The sequence below is a fragment of the Chelonia mydas genome, chromosome 1 (assembly GCF_015237465.2).
Source record: "Chelonia mydas isolate rCheMyd1 chromosome 1, rCheMyd1.pri.v2, whole genome shotgun sequence".
NCBI classification, from domain to species: domain Eukaryota; kingdom Metazoa; phylum Chordata; order Testudines; family Cheloniidae; genus Chelonia; species Chelonia mydas.
The window spans coordinates 279,775,856-279,794,449 of NC_057849.1; the positions used below are offsets into that span (position 1 = coordinate 279,775,856).

Below are 18,594 nucleotides of genomic sequence, written 5' to 3' on the forward strand. Positions count from 1 at the left end.
GAGACCATTACTCCTTGTCCTGTCCTCTTCTACCACTGAGAATAGTCTAGAACCATCCTCTCTGGAACCACCTCTCAGGTAGTTGAAAGCAGCTATCAAATCCCCCCTCATTCTTCTTTTCTGCAGACTAAACAATCCCAGTTCCCTCAGCCTCTCCTCATAAGTCATGTGTTCCAGACCCCTAATCATTTTTGTTGCCCTTCACTGGTCTCTCTCCAATTTATCCATGTCCTTCTTGTAGCGTGGGGCCCAAAACTGGACACAGTACTCCAGATGAGGCCTCACCAATGTCGAATAGAGGGGAACGATCACGTCCCTCGATCTGCTCGCTATGCCCCTACTTATACATCCCAAAATGCCATTGGCCTTCTTGGCAACAAGGGCACACTGCTGACTCATATCCAGCTTCTCGCCCACTGTAACCCCTAGGTCCTTTTCCGCAGAACTGCTGCCTAGCCATTCGGTCCCTAGCCTGTAGCTGTGCATTGGGTTCTTCCGTCCTAAGTGCACGACCCTGCACTTATCCTTATTGAACCTCATCAGGTTTCTTTTGGCCCAATCCTCCAATTTGTCTAGGTCCCTCTGTATCCTATCCCTGCCCTCCAGCGTATCTACCACTCCTCCCAGTTTAGTATCATCCACAAATTTGCTGAGAGTGCAATCCACACCATCCTCCAGATCATTTATGAAGATATTGAACAAAACCGGCCCCAGGACCGACCCCTGGGGCACTCCACTTGAGACCGGCTGCCAACTAGACATAGAGCCATTGATCACTACCCGTTGAGCCTGACAATCTAGCCAACTTTCTACCCACCTTATAGTGCATTCATCCAGCCCATACTTCTTTAACTTGCTGACAAGAATACTGTGGGAGACCGTGTCAAAAGCTTTGCTAAAGTCAAGAAACAATACATCCACTGCTTTCCCTTCATCCACAGAATCAGTAATCTCATCATAGAAGGCTATTAGATTAGTCAGGCATGACCTACCCTTGGTGAATCCATGCTGACTGTTCCTGATCACTTTTCTCTCGTGTAAGTGCTTCAGGATTGATTCCTTGAGGACCTGCTCCATGATTTTTCCAGGGACTGAGGTGAGGCTGACTGGCCTGTAGTTCCCAGGATCCTCCTCCTTCCCTTTTTTAAAGATTGGCACTACATTAGCCTTTTTCCAGTCATCTGGGACTTCCCCCGTTCGCCACAAGTTTTCAAAGATAATGGCCAATGGCTCTGCAATCACATTCGCCAATTCCTTTAGCACTCTCGGATGCAACTCGTCCGGCCCCATGGACTTGTGCACGTCCAGCTTTTCTAAATAGTCCCTAACCACCTCTTTCCCCACTCTTTCTCCACAGAGGGCTGGCCATCTACTCCCCATGTTGCGATGCCCAGCGCAGCAGTCTGGGAGCTGTCCTTGTTAGTGAAGACAGAGGCAAAAAAAGCATTGAGCACATTAGCTTTTTCCACATCCTCTGTCACTAGGTTGCCTCCCTCATTCAGTAAGGGGCCCACACTTTCCTTGGCTTTCTTCTTGTTGCCAACATACCTGAAGAAACCCTTCTTGTTACTCTTGACATCTCTTGCTAGCTGCAGCTCCAGGTGCGATTTGGCCCTCCTGATTTCATTCCTACATGCCCGAGCAATATTTTTATACTCTTCCCTGGTCATATATCCAACCTTCCACTTCTTGTAAGCTTCTTTTTTATGTTTAAGATCTGCTAGGATTTCACCGTTAAGCCAAGCTGGTCGCCTGCCATATTTACTATTCTTTAGACTCATCGGGATGGTTTGTCCCTGTAACCTCAACAGGGATTCCTTGAAATACAGCCAGCTCTCCTGGACTCCTTTCCCCTTCATGTTAGTCCCCCAGGGAATCCTACCCATCCTGAGGGAGTCGAAGTCTGCTTTCCTGAAGTCCAGGGTCCGTATCCTGCTGCTTACCTTTCTTCCCTGCGTCAGGATCCTGAACTCAACCAACTCATGGTCACTGCCTCCCAGATTCCCGTCCACTTTTGCTTCCCCCACTAATTCTTCCCTGTTTGTGAGCAGCAGGTCAAGAAAAGCTCCCCCCCTAGTTGGCTCCTCTAGCACTTGCACCAGGAATGTAAATGTAAATCTCCACTCCAAAAAAGAGCAAGTATAAAACATATTGGGCTAAATTCTGTTTTTGGTTGCAACAACTAGTTTCCAGTAGTGTCACATCAGATTTACAACTATGTACAGAATACAGATTTTGCCTTTCAGGAGTTGCAGTCACCTAGTTGTATCTGCTGTTGGCAAGGATGTGTGGGGTCTCAGTTACTGCTGCTCCAGTAGAGCCTTCATGGGGTACCCAGGTGATGACCCCCAGGCCTCTGCTGAGGTGGAAGGGAAACCCTCTATTGAGGAGGCCTCACAAGCGACTTCTCTCACAATTCTCTGCTGGGGGCTGAGGTATCTCTGCCCCTTGACCAGCCCGCAGCATGGTTGAAAACAAGGGTGTGATCACTTTGCTGGGATGATTTGTGGGGCCTCTCCCTAGGCTCCCTGCTCCAAATCCTCCCTTCACCAGCCGCATGAAAACAAGGTGCGGCTCTCCTTTCCTGGCTGCCCGAAGAGATGCAGCCGTCGCCGTGTGCGCTTGAAGGGAAGCGGAGACAGCGGGCTCCGACAGCCGCACGTGTAGGCTTGGGCTGATCTGTGAGGGCTTCCAGTGACGCGGACTGATCCAGCCCTGCTGCAGCCACTGCGCACCATGTGCCTGCCTCCTGCCGCCCATGGAGCCAGGCTGCTGGCGCTCGGTGCCCGAGAGCCAGGGGCCCTTGGCACAGGCCCGTGGTGCCTGCTGGGTACCGCGGCTCCGCGAACTCCTCTCCGCTGTCACCTGTAGCTTGGTGCCGCTTCCCCTGCAGATAAACAACCACTGCCAGCCCCGCTTCCTCCCTGTTGCTGTCCTTAAGGGAACGATTAAGTGTCACAGGAGCGGGGGCGGTGTTGCCTTTTTCGGCTAAAGGCGGCATTGGTATTTGCTGCCGTCTCCCCCCAGCCCCGCACCCGCCGAGAGGGCGGTGCGCGATGGAGTTTGCTGGAGAGTGGTGCTGAAGGGACAGCTCCCACGCCACCCTCCTTAGGGGCGGGGCTGCGCTTGATAGACAAACCTGAGTTGCATTTTCACCTTCAAATGAGAGAGTCTCCCCAAGCAGCCGCTCGGATTACAGCAGCCAGCACCCAGTCCCTTAGGTGCTCTGACCAGCCATCCATGGTTTTGCTTTCTCTCTGTGATGGTTACTCTTCATTCCGATGTTGAAAGGTTGCATGTATCGTGCAAAATGAGGGAAGCGAGAGCTACTAACCGGCGGTCGGGGCTGCTTTTATTCCTTTCGCAGTTCAGCACCAAGGGTGGTGGAATAGCCACCTGAACATGGGGAGAACAACAACAAGTAGTTCTCGCCTGACAGATACACACACAGGTCGGCGGAGGATCCGCCAACAGCTGCGAAGAAAACAGCGTCTGGTATATGAAGAGGAGCCGCTCTCTCTCTTCTCATTAAGGTATTTGAGAAGCCGGGGGTAAGGGGGAAACCGTGGAAAAATCCACGCCAGCCTGGCTGTGATGCCGTCTGGTCTTCCTAAATATGAATGTATAGGTAAAATCCGTGGGGAGGTTAGTGATTTGAGAAAGTAGCAGCCAGAGCTACACGCTAACAGCTCCTATGAGGGTGTGCCTGCTGCCTGAGCTGTTTCGAGGTTTGGTTTTTCCTCCTAGAGACCAAACCTTCCTCTTCTAAGCACCTAATACCATAAAAGATGGACAAATAGCAAATAATTTAACTGCTTGCTTTTATTCAGAGAGCTTGATCCAAGAAGCCCAGAAACAGAGAGGAAAAAGGGGTGGGGAAGGTGACTGGTCCGTATCAAGGAGAAGCAGGGTTGTTCGGGTTCTCTCTGTCTATATTGGGGGAAGGAAGAGGTGCAGGGGAAGAGTCCAGATCACTGGGGGTGGGGGTGGGGGGGAGCCATCTGAAAGCAGGGGAGGCAAAGAGTGGTTTGTAGAAGGGGGTGTGGGAGCGACAGTGCTTTGAATTCGTCAAGGATACAGCGAAAGGACTACGAGGTTTGCTTCAGGGTCGTTTGCAAACCAACTTTCCAGCCGCTGGTGCGAAGAGAAGCTCTGACAGCTACTATTGTAGGAAAGCGAGGAGGGGATAGTGGAAAACCGAGGTGGAGACCCTGGGATGCCAGCGGAAGGCAGGTCCTATTGGAGGGGGATTTTGGAAGCTAGAAAAGGCAGTTCTGGAGATCTGGCTCACAGTGGTGGAGGGAAAGGTGGCAAGTTGGGGAAGAGAGGAAGGGTCGATCTACGTGGCGGGCGCAGGAGATGGGAGGAGGGTAAAGAGCAGGGAAGATGCGGGCGGCAGTGGGGCATTTTCGTGTAAAGGGGTAGGAGGCAGAAAGTGATTTCAAGAGAATCAGGCTCCCTAGCCCCCCTCCCATTTCCCATCTTTCCTCCAGTCCCTGCTGGTCTCACGCTGACGGGTCTGTCTGTCTGTCCCCCCAGTCATGTCTGACCCAGAGAGATGGGAAAGCTCGAGGATAACGAGAGGGTGATCCTCAACGTGGGGGGCACCCGGCACGAGACCTACCGGAGCACGCTGAAGACCCTGCCGGGGACCCGGCTGGCCCTGCTCGCCTGCGAGTTCCAGAGCGAGTCCTCGGGCGGGGAAGAGCCGCCGCCGCCGCCCACTCCCCCGCCTCCCCCCACCCTGCCCCCGCGGGTGCCGGGCGGCGGCCGGGAGGCCAGCAGCGGCGGCAGCCCCCGGAACAGCGGCGGCCCCAGCGAGTTCTTCTTCGACCGGCACCCGGGGGTCTTCGCCTATGTGCTCAACTACTACCGCACGGGCAAGCTGCACTGCCCGGCCGACGTGTGCGGGCCGCTCTTCGAGGAGGAGCTCGCCTTCTGGGGCATCGACGAGACCGACGTGGAGCCCTGCTGCTGGATGACCTACCGCCAGCACCGCGACGCCGAGGAGGCGCTCGACATCTTCGAGACCCCCGACCTCATCAGCGGGGAGCCGCCGCCCGACGGCGACGACGACGACCTGGCCGCCAAGAGGCTGGGCATCGAGGACGTGGGGGCGGCGGCCGGGCCCCCCGACGGCGGGGGCGGGCGCTGGAGACGGCTGCAGCCCCGGGTGTGGGCGCTGTTCGAGGACCCCTACTCCTCCCGGGCCGCCAGGGTGAGAGAGCGACTCCGGCCCCGCCCGGGCGCCGAGTCCCGGGGCCTGCCCCAGCCCCTGAGCCCGGGGCGTGTGTGTGTGTGGGGCGGGGCGTGACCCTGCCCCTGCCCCTGCCCCTGAGCCTTTGGGGGCGTGACCCTGCCCCAGCCCCTAAGCCGTGGGGGGGGGGGGCGTGGGGGAGTGACCCTGCCTCAGCTCCTTCCCCTGTGGGGGTGACTTGACTTAACCCCCCGTCCCCCCCCCTCTTGTGTGTGTTGGGGAGGGTTGTCAATTTTGGTGGGGTGGATTCCTGGAGATTTCATCACATGACATAATCTTTAATTCAAGATTAATCTTTAATTCCTGGACACTCTGGGCCAATCCTGGAGGGTTGGCAACCCGAGTGGGGGAATGACCCTGACTCAGCCCTTGGTCCCCCAGGGTGTTTGTGTATGTGGAGGAGGGGTGACCCTTGCTCAGCTTCTGGCCTCCCTGTGTGAGTGTGTGTGTGTGGGGGGGAACCCCCGTTCAGGCCCTGGTCCCCTGGGGTGGGGTGTGAGTGTGTGGACCCTAACTCAGGGCCTGGTCCTCTGAGATGAAGGGGGGCACCCTGCCTCAGTCACTGGACTCCTGAGGTGTGTGTGTGAGGGGATACTCCTGCCTCAGTCACTGGACCCCGAGCGGTTTTGTGCAAGGGGGTACCACTGACTCCTGGTGTGTGTGTGTGTTGGGGTGTACGTGACCCTAAATCTGTCCCTGGTCCCCTGGAGAGATTGATGTGGGGATGAGTTGACCAAAGACTGTCTATAGTTACTCACAAGAGTAGCAGGATCTGGACCCTGCTAGGGAGTGACTCTGACTCATTCTCCTCCACCTTGCTCAGGCTTTGATTTTTGGGGTGACGCTGTGTTAATAGGGAAGTGAGGGTGACTTGCTCCCTGTGATTTGTGAGGGTGTCCTTAGTTCTCTCCTTGCTTTCGTGTCTGGATCTGAGGGTGATCATAGTTTAACATGTGTGTGACAGAGGGGGATCCTGATTCACTCTAGTCTTTGGATTAGTTCTTGATTTCTGAGGGTGACCCTTATTTATTCTGTGATCCAGGACACAATTCTGAGGCAGTAAGTGATTTTACTAAGTTATCTTGATTTAGACTGGAGGTTAGGATTTTGCCACAGATTATTTTCTGTTTTTAAGCGAGACCCTGATTTTGGTCTCATATTTTTGTTTCTTATTCAATCACCATGCGGATTCACTGTCTGACCTGTGGCTTTGAGCCTAATTAAGCCTCTGGAGTTCCTTCTGGTAAGGAAATCAGGTGCAGTTTTTGAAGAAAAAGAAATGGAGGCTTTTCCAGGTTTAAACTTTTTAATCCCCCCTTCCACAACAACCTCCCCCAAACAATTTCTTCCTTTTGAGTTTGTTATAAATACAAGTGGTTTTGTTTTATGCAAGTTGAATAAGTGTTTTGCAAAACACTTATCAGGATTTCTTCTGAAGGGTTCAAACTTGGGCCTCATTCTGCAAATACTTACAACTATGTTTAACTTAACTGTGGGAGTAGTCCCATTGACTTCAATAGGATTACTCACCTTTGTAAAATTAAGCATGTAGTTAAGTATGTTGCTGAATCATATTTTAGGGCCTGATCCAGCTCCCATTGAAGTTAATGGGTTAATGCCTACTGACTCAAATGCGGGTAGGATTGGGTCTTTAGTGAGAGGAGAAACTAGCCAGGCAGGAGGTGCATTTCTCCCAGCTGCTCTGGGGCTCCCCAGTCACTCCTGTTCTTCGCTGATTGGTAGCATTCTCCAAGGAATCAAAGCTTGTGTAGCAGTTCACTTTTCCTGTGCCACTGGTTTCAGATAATACTGAAATAAAATATAATAGAGGATTAATGATAATGGAATAAATTCCTATGGTTGCTTACTAATGGGACATACCCACACACATTTATAACATTTCAGCAATATTATGTTAAAAGTAGAATGTGTTCTAGATGTCAGACTAATACCCGTCTTCATCAAAATGCCATTGGAAAACATCTTCAGAATATTCATTACCTACATTTTCCTTTTAACTATGTATTGAATCTGTAGTGGGGTTGTTTGTTTTGTTTGGAGACTTTCCAACATTCTTTGCCAGAGAGCTGACAAATACGGAGTAAAGGTTAAATGGAAGACGCCAAGAGAAATGTGGAAAGGCAAATGCTGGCTATAATTGAGCCATAGTACAAAGGTTCCTTCAACATGTTTTTGATCCGCTTGCATTCCTCAATCCTATCCTTCAATGCTATGGACCAGAACACTTTATCATTAGTTGTTTGGTTGATATTAGTGGATTTGTTGAGTCTTAAAAATGAACTGTGCATTTATATTGTAACATAACATCGTAATCTGCTCATATTAATGTTATAGAAGAGACTGCATTTACTTCTCTGTAGATTTAAAAACTAGTTTTGAATTTGATTTCTGACTGGCTGCTTAATACTGAAGTGAATAAGTCCATAGCTAGAGCTATAACTACATTCAAGGCTGCAACTGTTTATGGTAACCTTTCTGCTAAGAAGGTCACTTTGTGAATTGCTAGTGGCTTTCAGAGAAGAAAATAATTTTGTGTCTAAGTGCTAGTGAACACCTAATGAACACTTTCACTTAACCATCCCGCTGCCACTTTGGGCAACTCAGGCACTGGTACACCTCGGCCCTGTATATTCTCTGCCTGTGGTTCGTAATAGCCTAGTCTCCTGGGGGCTGTAATATTTTGACCTCATTTCTGTTGTTGGGTTTAGTATGTGGGTGCTGAGTGGCATTGATGGCCTGTGGTATACAGGAGGTCAGACAAGATGATCTATTGGTTCCTTCTGGTCTTAAATTATGATTCTCTAGGTCAAGATTGAAAACAAAACAACAACAAAACCCACAACACTCGTGGCAGTGAGTCTCAGAGCCTGGGTGAATTAAGGCTATTGTTCACAGGGCTAATGCTATGGGCTAAAAATAGTAATGTAGAGGTTCCCACTTGGGCTGGAGCCTGGGCTTTGAAACTCAGTGAGGGGAGAAGGTATCAGAGTCCAAGCAGGATCATCTGCCCTGCTATTTTTAGCCCCCATAATGTGAGTCCGATGAGCCTGAGTCAGTTGATCTGGGCTCAGAGACTGACTGATGCGTTGGCTTTTTTTTTTTTTTTTGGCAACGTAGACATAGTGTAAGACTCTAAGTGATGGCAACCTTATTGTGGAACTGAAATGCTATTGCCAATTTAGATGCTGTCTTTCCAGAAACAAAGATAGCTTTCTGTCGCTTCTGATAAATGCAATAATAGTTTGTGTAAACTCAAATAAATGATGTGTAAAATCTATAAACATTTTGGGTGCAATCTTGGCTTCACAGTTGCAAAACTCCCATTGACTTCAGTGGAGCCAGGATTTCATACTTTGCATTGTAGTCTATTTTATTGACCCATGAACCATTTATCTCAGATTATAGAGATACTTAGTGTTAAATGTTCATAATCACTAGTATTTTTTAGGATTATTGTCCTATTTAATTTGAGTGATTTCAATTTTCTGAAATATGACAAAAAAGAAAACTGGCATTTTCTGTATTTTGATAACAGGATAGCACTTAATATTTATGATTTGTGATTTCTAAACTGTGATCTCTAAAAATAGAAATTTATAGAAATTCAAATATAAGTTGTCATGGTAACCTGTTGTGTGTGTGTGTGTGTGTGTGTGTGTGTGTGTGTGTGTGAGTAAGAGAGAGAGATTCTAGCAAGACCATCAAATGATGTTATGTAAATAGTGGAAATAACTAGTTTGATGATGAAAGATGCATTTGTCTCTATTTATGATTCTAAAAATCTTCAACTTTAATCATATTCAGATGGTAACTGAGATTTATTACCTATTTTTTCAATATTCTGTTAAATGACTTAAGAATGAGAAACTATTGATATATTAGCTGATGTTCCTTAAGAACTCACATGTCCAAAATGGTGGTGGTGGGGGGGGTTTGATTTTGTTTTGGTTTTTTAAAGAGATCCAGATATGTTGCAAGGTAAAGAATGATCAGTATCATTCCTGCCACTCTACAGATATAAAATGTGATAAACACGTGATATCTTTTAAATGGGTTACATAGAATAACTTATTTCAAAATTTCCATATCTGTGCAACTTTTCCTACTGTGGTTCTCTTTTCGAACATTTTTCTTTCACTCCAGACATAAGTAATAGAGAAATCATTCACAAAACAGCACTTTGCAAAATACTGTCATGTACATATAAGAAGACACTATGCTAAGACACAAGCATAGAAGGGACTAGTCATTTAACACATCTGTGCCTTGGTTTCCCCATCTGTGAGATAGGTATTATCCCTATCAAGTGTATTATGAGGCCTAATTAATTCATGTTTGTAAATCACTTTACACTAATTCACATTTGTAAATAGGAGGCAATTGCTATATAAATGTAAAGTATCAATTGCAGTCAAGAAGAGCAAATTGCAAAGATAAATCTGAAAAATTTATAAGGAAATATTTGAGTCAAAATTAAATGCTGGGTTTGAAGGAGTTCAAACAGAACCAGCCTTTGGGACCCAGGAAGCTTTTAGTTATCAGACACTCCCAGCTCCAACAGGGACTTACAAATGCCACGGTTAGTTTCAGATTTCATGTTTAAAACCGAGTAAATTTTCAAGTCCATTTTCTTTTGAAATATAATCTTGAATATGTGGTGCTATGTAAACAGATCATTAGGGTTTTTTACTTTATTTTTCAGAAACATCCTGGGTTATTCAGTCCCCACTATGGGTTTTCAGATCTGGCCTTAGGGTCTATAAAAACTGTGGCCACATACCCCTCATTTTTTGAGAAGACCATAAGTTCATTCACAGTTGTGGGGACAGTAGCTGCAAAATGGAGTAGTTGAATAATGCCACAATCAGCATGGCCTATTTCACTAAATATGGTACTACAGGTAAGGCCCTTTGCATTCTAATCCTAACCTTCTGTAGCTGTAGTCAAGTCAGATAACCCTTAGTTTCCTTATCTCTAAAATAGAGACAATAATATTTGCCTGCTTCGCAGTGGGGAGGGTTATGACAGCTAATTAGGTAACATTTATGAAGTGCTAATAGGCACTGGTATGCAAAAACTTCTGAGGGTCCTTGCAACCTGTAGGTCCATCTGGACAACTACCCCTTGCAGAACTTTAGAAAAAAAAAATTGGTATCTCTGCCAGCACTCTTGCTGAAGTGGGATGGGAGTTGTGAAGATCCCACACTTTAATATAAAATTAGTCAGTTAAACTTCAAAGACTTATCTCACTAATCCTCAAGCATTGTGATGTGACAATACTGGGTAGGAATTAGTTACATTGAGCAAGATGGGAGAGGAGACGTGTACAGGGGCGGCAGGTTTGTATAATTTTTGGTGGGGCCCAGAATGGGTCTAAGTCCCGCCTTGTAAGTTGATATATATTTTAAAATTGGACTGGAAACAGTACAGTTTCCCTATATTGCACAATGTGTGGGGTATAAGGGGATGAGGGCTCTGGCTGGGGGTAAGGGCTTTGGGGTGGTGGTAGGGATGAGGGGTTTGGGGTGTGGGGGGATGAAGTCTCTGGCTGGGGATAAGTGGGTTTGGGGTGTGGAAGGGGCTCAGGGCTAGGGCAGAGGGTTGGGGTGCAGTGGTGAGGGCTGCAGGGTGGGGCCAGGGATGAGGGATTCATGGTGCAGGAGGGGGCTCAGGACTGGAGCAGAAGGTTGGGGTGCAGGGGGGTGAGGGCTCTGGCTGAGAGTGCAGGCTCTGGGGTGGGAGGGGCTGGGAATGAGGAGTTTGAGGTCCAGGCAGGCTGCCCCAAGGCTGGGGCCAGAGAGGACGCCACAGTCCCTCCAGCCCTCTCCCTGCTGGGAGCACACTCACCCGGCACCGTCACTGCACGTGCTCCAAGCGGCTGGGCCCCTCTCAGGTCCAGGAAGCCCCCTCACTTCCCCCCGTGGTGGGTGCCAGAGGGAGGGGAGGGCTGCCATTATATGTGTGTGCCTCCTCCCCTCCTGCCTCCGCAAGTGGTGCTGCTCCCTTTTGTAGCAGGCAGCGGCCGGCGAGGGAGTGCAGCGTGGAGCGGCAGGGCAGCCACCCGCTGCCCAGGGCGCAGGCAGGAACACTCCAGGGGAGGTGTGTGGGGGCAGCAGGCAGGGCTGGGCGACGCTCTGGGGGAGGCACGCGGGGTGGCAGGCAGGGCCAGGGGAGAGACCTGGCCCCGAACATTGGTGGAGCCAGGCCTCCATGCCCTGAATTTGTTGGAGCACGGGCTCCACGGGCCCATATAACTCGCCGCCCCTGGACATGTATTGTTTTGTAGACTCACTTCAAAATGCTAAAGTCCACTGGCTGTAAGGTATATGAGGTAGCCCTGTTATTAATGGCATCGCTGTAGGAGTATCTAGATTCTTTATTTGATGAATTGGTCTCACTTTTGTGAGGTGTCTAATCTATAATAAGGCAACTGAATACCCTTGGAAATTGTGCTAGTTATATCCCTAGGTTAGGCTGTTAATGATGTATGAAGCTTTTACAAATGTTGATTCTGGAAGTAAAATTGCTGGCCTAATCCGATTGAAACATGGTGAGAGGAGGAGTAAGGAAATATGATGGAGTAAAAAAGAAAATGTTCAACTCAGAATATTCACTTGGAAGGAAACAAAGGTTCAGGACTTATCTGTGTTCTTAAAAAGGCAGAAAAACCTTTCTAATCTCAAATTATTGATTTCTTCTGCAACTGAAACAAATATATTTTCAGATGTTACCTTCTGAGCTCTTATGAGTCATATAGCCCTCTTCCATCTGGAAATGATTACAGAAGAATTCTACTGAAATAAAAAGGATCATACAGAAATTGAGAGGTTTTTTTGGTCATTCTAGTAAGGAAAATGCTAGTTTTGTTTTATTTAGTGGGAAAACAATACATGAGATTAAATTAGCGAGACCTAACCATTCTATTTGAAATATTTAGTCTGTAGGGACAGTTGGTGCTTTTAAAGCAACAGGAAGAATTGTACTTTATGCAGCAGTATTATAACAATTTACATCTAGCCAACAGATTACTGTACCCCCAAGGGCTGATTAAATCATGTTGTAGATGACTCTTACTAGTTATCTTCTGGAATACTATTACAACACTACGGCAATAGCTTGAGAATGTCTGTTAGAAGGCTTGGCTGACAATTGTTGCTTATAAATTACCTAGCAACTGCTGATTTGGCCTACCCTAAATTTGGATGGTATCTGTTTGTTTGTACCATCATATCAATAAGGTAAAATAAGAGAGATTTCTGCCTGCCTAACTTCTACAGCTGTTCTGCCTGCTGCTGCTCTTGTTTCCATGGAAACAAGCCAGCTCCTGACTTCCTGTTTCCACTGCAAATATTCTCTCTCTCCAACTTATTCATCTTAGAAAAGCATTTTGCCTTGGTTCTGACATAAATGCCACACTGATGACCTGTCCTGTCATTTCAGAAACAGAAGATTTTATATTTGCATGCATGTGGCCAAATTCAAGTCTCAGTTACTCTGGAATAATCTGAAGAAAATCCAGTGAGGTCAATGGATTTGTGAATTTACATTGGTGTAACTGAAAGCAGAAGTTAGCCCAAAATATGTGCACTCACATAAACAGCTGATGATAGTACAGTGTGAGATTTATTTTCACTTGGGTAATCTATTAGACAAAATCGTGTTCTGTTCTTTTTTTAGTTAATAAAAGGCAATCTCTTGTATTTTGACCTTGGAAAATATTTAAATCACAGAATAATAGTTACTTTGAAGAAGAGTAATCATTTAGATGGAATGGCTGAAGTAGATTAAGGCAGGAAGAAGACCTCCCCAGTTTTGGTGGCTGTTGTGATAGGTCTCAATACAATGTGCTGGCCCAGTGTTGCATCTTCATATGGTCACAGGATGCAGCCAGGAAAAGAGAATGGGAACACAAGAAGAAATGTATCTGACAGGTGTTTGTGCCCTTAAGCTGCCCCATAGCCAGCTGAAAAGAAGGTTGTGTGAGTATGTGGGTGTTCAGAATGAGGAACTCAACAGAGGCACCTCCCTGGTGCTACCTTTTCCAATTTCTACCAGGATGGAAAATCTGTATTGATGCATGACACAGAAAAGTGAGAGGTCAGACAATTCTGAAATCCCTAATGCAGTTTCCTGCATTTAGAAGATCTTAAGATATTTTGCATAACATTTCTCTGTCCAGGGCTGTCTGTAAATTAACACTTTTGGGGGGTGATTTTCAAGACCCACCCACCCCTTGTACCTCTTTGTAATACTGAAACACACATGCAAAATTAAGGACCCACTCACCTCCTAATGTGTTATATAATTTATGGACAGCCCCAGATTCCCTTCCTTGCCCACTAAAGAGAGGAGAGGGAGCACCTGTGTGTGACCTCCTCTTCCTGCAATGTTTTCCCAGTTACATTTTTACACCAGGAAAGGGGGTGGGGAGGAAGAGTGAGAGATCTTTCTTTATATATTCAAAGCACTGTACAGGCATTTTAGAAAAGAGGGTTACACTAGTTCTTCCTACCTATCAAGCACTATTGCTGCTCTATCATTGGTGAAGTCGGTTGGGAGCCCCAGAAACACCAGGTCTTGCTGTTGCTCACACTTCACATTTCTTACCTCATGGAGTGGAGAAGAGGGAAAGCCCTGGGGCCAAGTCATCTTGAGGGAGGAGAGGGAATGCTCTCTCTCTCTCTGTTTAATAGATGATGAGGAGATGTGTTCCCTTGTCCTTCTCTGTATTTAACTCCTCTTCATAGCACGTATCTGGCAAGGAGATTTATATATGTGCTTTTATAGCCAATGCAGAAACTTGTTTGTTTTTCTTTCTGGCAATTTACTTTTCATTAGTAATGACGTTAGAAATAAACATGTATTTAGGTTATAACTTTTCATCTAATATAGAATTACAGTATACAATTCTGGTGTTGGGGATTTATATAGTAGCATAACTCCCCCACAAAATAGTGATCAAACAGGTACAAAAAAAAACAATGTTAAGTGGTTCTGTTAAGTGATTTTTATCCTAATAGCTTACAGCTCAACATACCGTCCTTATTTGTACACAACACCTGTTGTCTTCAATGAGAATTTGACCTGAGTAAGGACTGTAGCACTAAGTCCTTTCATACAGCAGATACAATTTTGAGTGATGAAAAAATAAAGCTGTGAAATATGTACAAATATGTTAATATTAATAAACTTAGTATCATGAATGTCAACAAAATAAAACAGAAATTTAAGTACAAAGGTGACTTGGGCTATTTACTTCATTACCATGAAATATGCCATAGAAGGTTGTGATAACTACAGGCTAATTCTGTTGGAAATACCTATACAAAAAGGATAACATGAAGTCACTTTTGTTTCTTACGACCAATTTGTTTAATTTAAATGTATTGCTAGTACTTGGTAACTAAAAACAATTTTAAAAGCAATACAGTACTTCACTTTGTTTCCTTCAGTTAAACTTCTGTAACAATGAAAATGTCACCTCTTACACAAAACCAAAGTTTCTGCTATTTGCATCTTGTTTTGGAGAACCCTTGACCAAAAAGATGACATTATAAGTGATAAGCAAATTATCCAGCTATATACCATTACTGCATGTTGTTTTCCTTTCTGCCTTTTAAGATGTCGGAATGCTCTGGGATGTTTCTATGCATTTGGTTTTCATGTTGGCAGTTTAATTCAGCGTCTGTTCTTATCACAGCCTTCTACAGTCAGTAGGGATTCATGTTCAATCATACATACGCTCTACTTTGCTTCTGAGAATTAACATTGGGATGTTTCTTATTTTCTAATTCTTTTTTATGAAACCTTGTTCCCTGACAGAGGTAAGTTTTTCTTTCTGGGGGGGGGGGGGTATATGCACATATCACATATATAAATGTGTGAAGGGGTCAGTTTACCACTGGCACCTCCTTGTGGCCCAGTGTGGCAGCTCTCTGTCCACTGAAGCCTCTAAGGGTGTATCAGGGTCTGTCCCTCCTTTCCCTCAGGGAGGGGCCTTCAGGGAATGGTTGTCTGGGAAACTCCTGCCTTCAGTCAGCCCTCTTGTCAGGTTCTCTTCCCTGGTCTGCCCACAAGGGAGCTGTTCTGCTCCATTTCTAAACTCCTCCTTCAGCCTGTGCACGCCGTGTAGGTGTTGCAGGGGAGTCCTGTCTGAGCCCAGAGCAGCTCCTTAACCTCTTGTTGTCGAGTGTGGGGTTTGTATACCCCAACACGTGTGAGTATATATGTATATGGCAAAATTGTATTTTTTTTTAATTTAATGAGATCATGAGATTTGTTGCCTAATTTATAAGAGGTGATCTGAACAACCAGTGGTCAGACATTAAGTTTAAGCTCATTTGGAATTTTTTCTACATTGAGTTTAATAGAGCTGAGACTGTTGTCATTTTAGAGCATGGCATCGTTAGTACAGGTTCTTCAGTACTGCTAGATGGATTGTACATAGTAGCATCTTGGCAGAGGGTTAGACTAAATGACCCTTGCGGTCTCTTCTAACCATATGGTTCTAGCTCACTGATATGCTACTGGAAAAGTTCTGTAGTCAGATGAGTAGTCTCTCTTAGTATGGTGATGAATACTGTGTACTGAATAATAACATGGTAATATTTGTTCTTAATATTGTGTACATTACATATTCCACAATATAATTTTGCTTTAAATGAATGTAGTTTCTAAAGGGTATATTTGTGTAATTAGAGTAGTCTCCAGCATATTATTTGGTGTGTCTGCTTGTTGAACAAGCTGTGGAGTGTGTCCCTTACACTTTGTGCTGCTGGTTCAGAACAGCACGAATATAATGAGGTACAGCATACTGACTGTATAAGAAATAACCGTTTCTTTTGCTATTTAGTTCATATCCTAAGGAAATAATTGTACTACAGAAACAACTGCTATCAAACTGGAATGATTGCTCTGAACAATAGTACAAGGATACGCTAAGCCTGTGAACTGGAATATGGTGTGGGATTTAAAAAAAAAACAGTAATGAGATACTGGGACTCAATGTACTGCTAAGAAAATTGTCCTTCAGAGAATTACCTTTGGGAATGTCTGATGTGGAAGTTAAGCATAGTGGAAAAAAAAGAGGGTGAGAGAAACTCTAATCAGACATGTGTTGTTACAATAAAAGAGGCATTGACAGGGCTCCTAATAGTTTTGTAACAGAGTCTTTCTTCATCTGTGGCCATCATTGCTCTGATACAGAATTTGGAGACTGGAGAAAGCATCAGGGTGATAGGTGATCTAAAATAGATGGAAGAACAATTTCCTCTAATCACACTTTGATTAGGCTGTTTAATTTCTCATAATATAAATGTCTACAAAATATATTAATCTCTTATGGGCTGTCTGGTGTAAGTTTAAGTGAAATCAAGTATGTAATAACTAGTATTTAATATGACACCTGTTAATCACAAATTTCGCCTTTAAGGAGTGATGAAAATTCTTAAGGAATATATAAAGTGCATTGTTATGTAAACAGGCATATTAGTATGAATTAGCTTAAACTTTGATTACTGCACAATTTAGGATAGAAGTAATTTTGAGCTTCTAGAGATTGCTAATAAAAGGTCGTGAGAAGACTTCACCATTAGACATTCTGAAGTAACATAAAAACACAATTATTTTTTTCAGGGTAGTCTTATATTTTTTGCAGAGAGACTATGAAAGAGGTTTAGAGAGAGAGGTGCTGATACACTGGGACCCTGGGAGAAAGATTTGGCAAAGACCCAGGACAGAGCAAGATAGGAAGTGGGGCAGGGAGGCAGCAAGAAGTCTGTGCAGTGAGGCCAGGGCTGCTGATTCAGGGTCCCTGGACCAGAACCCAGAGGAGAGGGAGGGTCTGGGTTCCCCTACCAGTCCACTGAGGGAGGTGAACTGGAAACTCCTTTGCAAGGGGTAACGACTATTGAAACCCCCTGATAGGTTTAGGGATTAGTGAGTCTGGAGTTGGATTGAAGGCCAAATCTGAAGTTGATAGACTATTATTTGGTGGACTGTTGGTTTACCCTTGAAGGGGCGGGGCTACATGTGACCCAGCTGGAGGGTCAAGTCACAAGATGCAGCAGACCACAGGCAGAGCAGCTGTCAGCAGGGGATGTAAAAAGAGAAGAGTCTGCTACACCACAACCAGCCACAAGGGGGTGCACCAGCTAGTGAGTCACGCTCCAACAGGAGAGGCAAGGGTTTCTGTTTGATCTTCCATGCACATTTGGGAGGTGGAGTTTCCTATGCTTTAAGTTCAAGGGAAAAAGTCGCCTTTTGATTTTCCATCCAAATTTCATGGCATGATAGATTTCAAAGGGAATTGGGGGTTCAATCCTGAACACCCTGGCTCTGATCCAGAAAAACACTTATGCATGTGAGTAGTTCCTTTGACTTCAATAGGGCTTCTCTTGTGCTTGACGTTAAACATATGCTTAAGTGCTTTGGTGGATCTGGGTCTGAATGTTCAGCTCCTTGAAAGAGCAAGTCCTGTAATTCCAACTAATTTTTTTCTTTTTTTAAAGTGGGAAGCTCAGTCCTCTCCTTAGTGTTATGATAATCCTTCCCTACGTTTCACATTGGACTTTTCAACTGAAGAGTGTGTGTATATAACAGATGGACGTCAAAAGCTCTCAGCGGTGAAATCCTGACTTCAGTGGGGCCAGTATTTCATCCCTGGTGTTTAGATGCATATTCTACTAGGCACAAGCAAATGGTTAGGTTAAGTAGCTGACATTTGAGTGTATACATTTCAGACATCTCTCGCCCTAGATCAGTGAATTGATGGAGATCAGGCTTTGCGGAAACGCTGTATATGTTGTAGATTTGTACTGGCCTTTTGACAGCAGGAAAAAAGGTTCTTTCATATCAGCTTCTAAGGTGGCCACACATCTGTCCTGCTTGCAGAAGAAGCAGTGCTGTTTAGCATTCATTTCAGGAAAAAGCAAATGAAGCTAAGGTTGCAGTGACCAACAAACATTCAACAAAGTAGGTTTGATGCATTGCAGCTACAGGACTTCTTTGAGAAGTCATTGCATATCTGTGTTGATGCCTATATGATGGAACAAATGCGGGGTAAAATGAGAAAAAATGATAAATGAGAAAATTATGCCTCAGATAGAAAATGGACAAGTCTGTGGCTTTATGGCTCTAGAATGAAGAGAAAACTATGGTCTAATAACTTTGGTTTGTCAAAATAAAGCTAAATCTAAAACCATTAAAAATAATGTCAAGAGAAATCTTTTACTGTATTGTATGAGCCTTTATCTGGTGGCATTCATAGCTTTAGGGAAGATGATGCATGCACTTTTTCAAATTTGCAGGCTCATCCA

General features: G+C 45.3%; 1 protein-coding gene across 9 annotated transcripts in view; it reads left to right on the forward strand.

Moving 5' to 3' along the window:
- The first annotated feature begins 2,805 nt into the window (after positions 1-2,805).
- KCNC2 (potassium voltage-gated channel subfamily C member 2) overlaps positions 2,806-18,594 on the forward strand; it is a 139,785-nt gene continuing 123,996 nt past the window's right edge. For all 9 annotated transcript variants that reach the window (XR_006291309.1, XR_006291318.1, XM_037886350.2 and 6 more), the window contains exons 1-2: positions 2,806-3,533; positions 4,540-5,218. Coding sequence is in view for 7 of the 9 variants with exons in the window: in XM_037886350.2 (XP_037742278.1) it covers positions 4,559-5,218 (660 nt within the window). In the remaining 2 variants the exon portion in view is untranslated. The remainder of the gene's footprint in view (positions 3,534-4,539; positions 5,219-18,594) is intronic.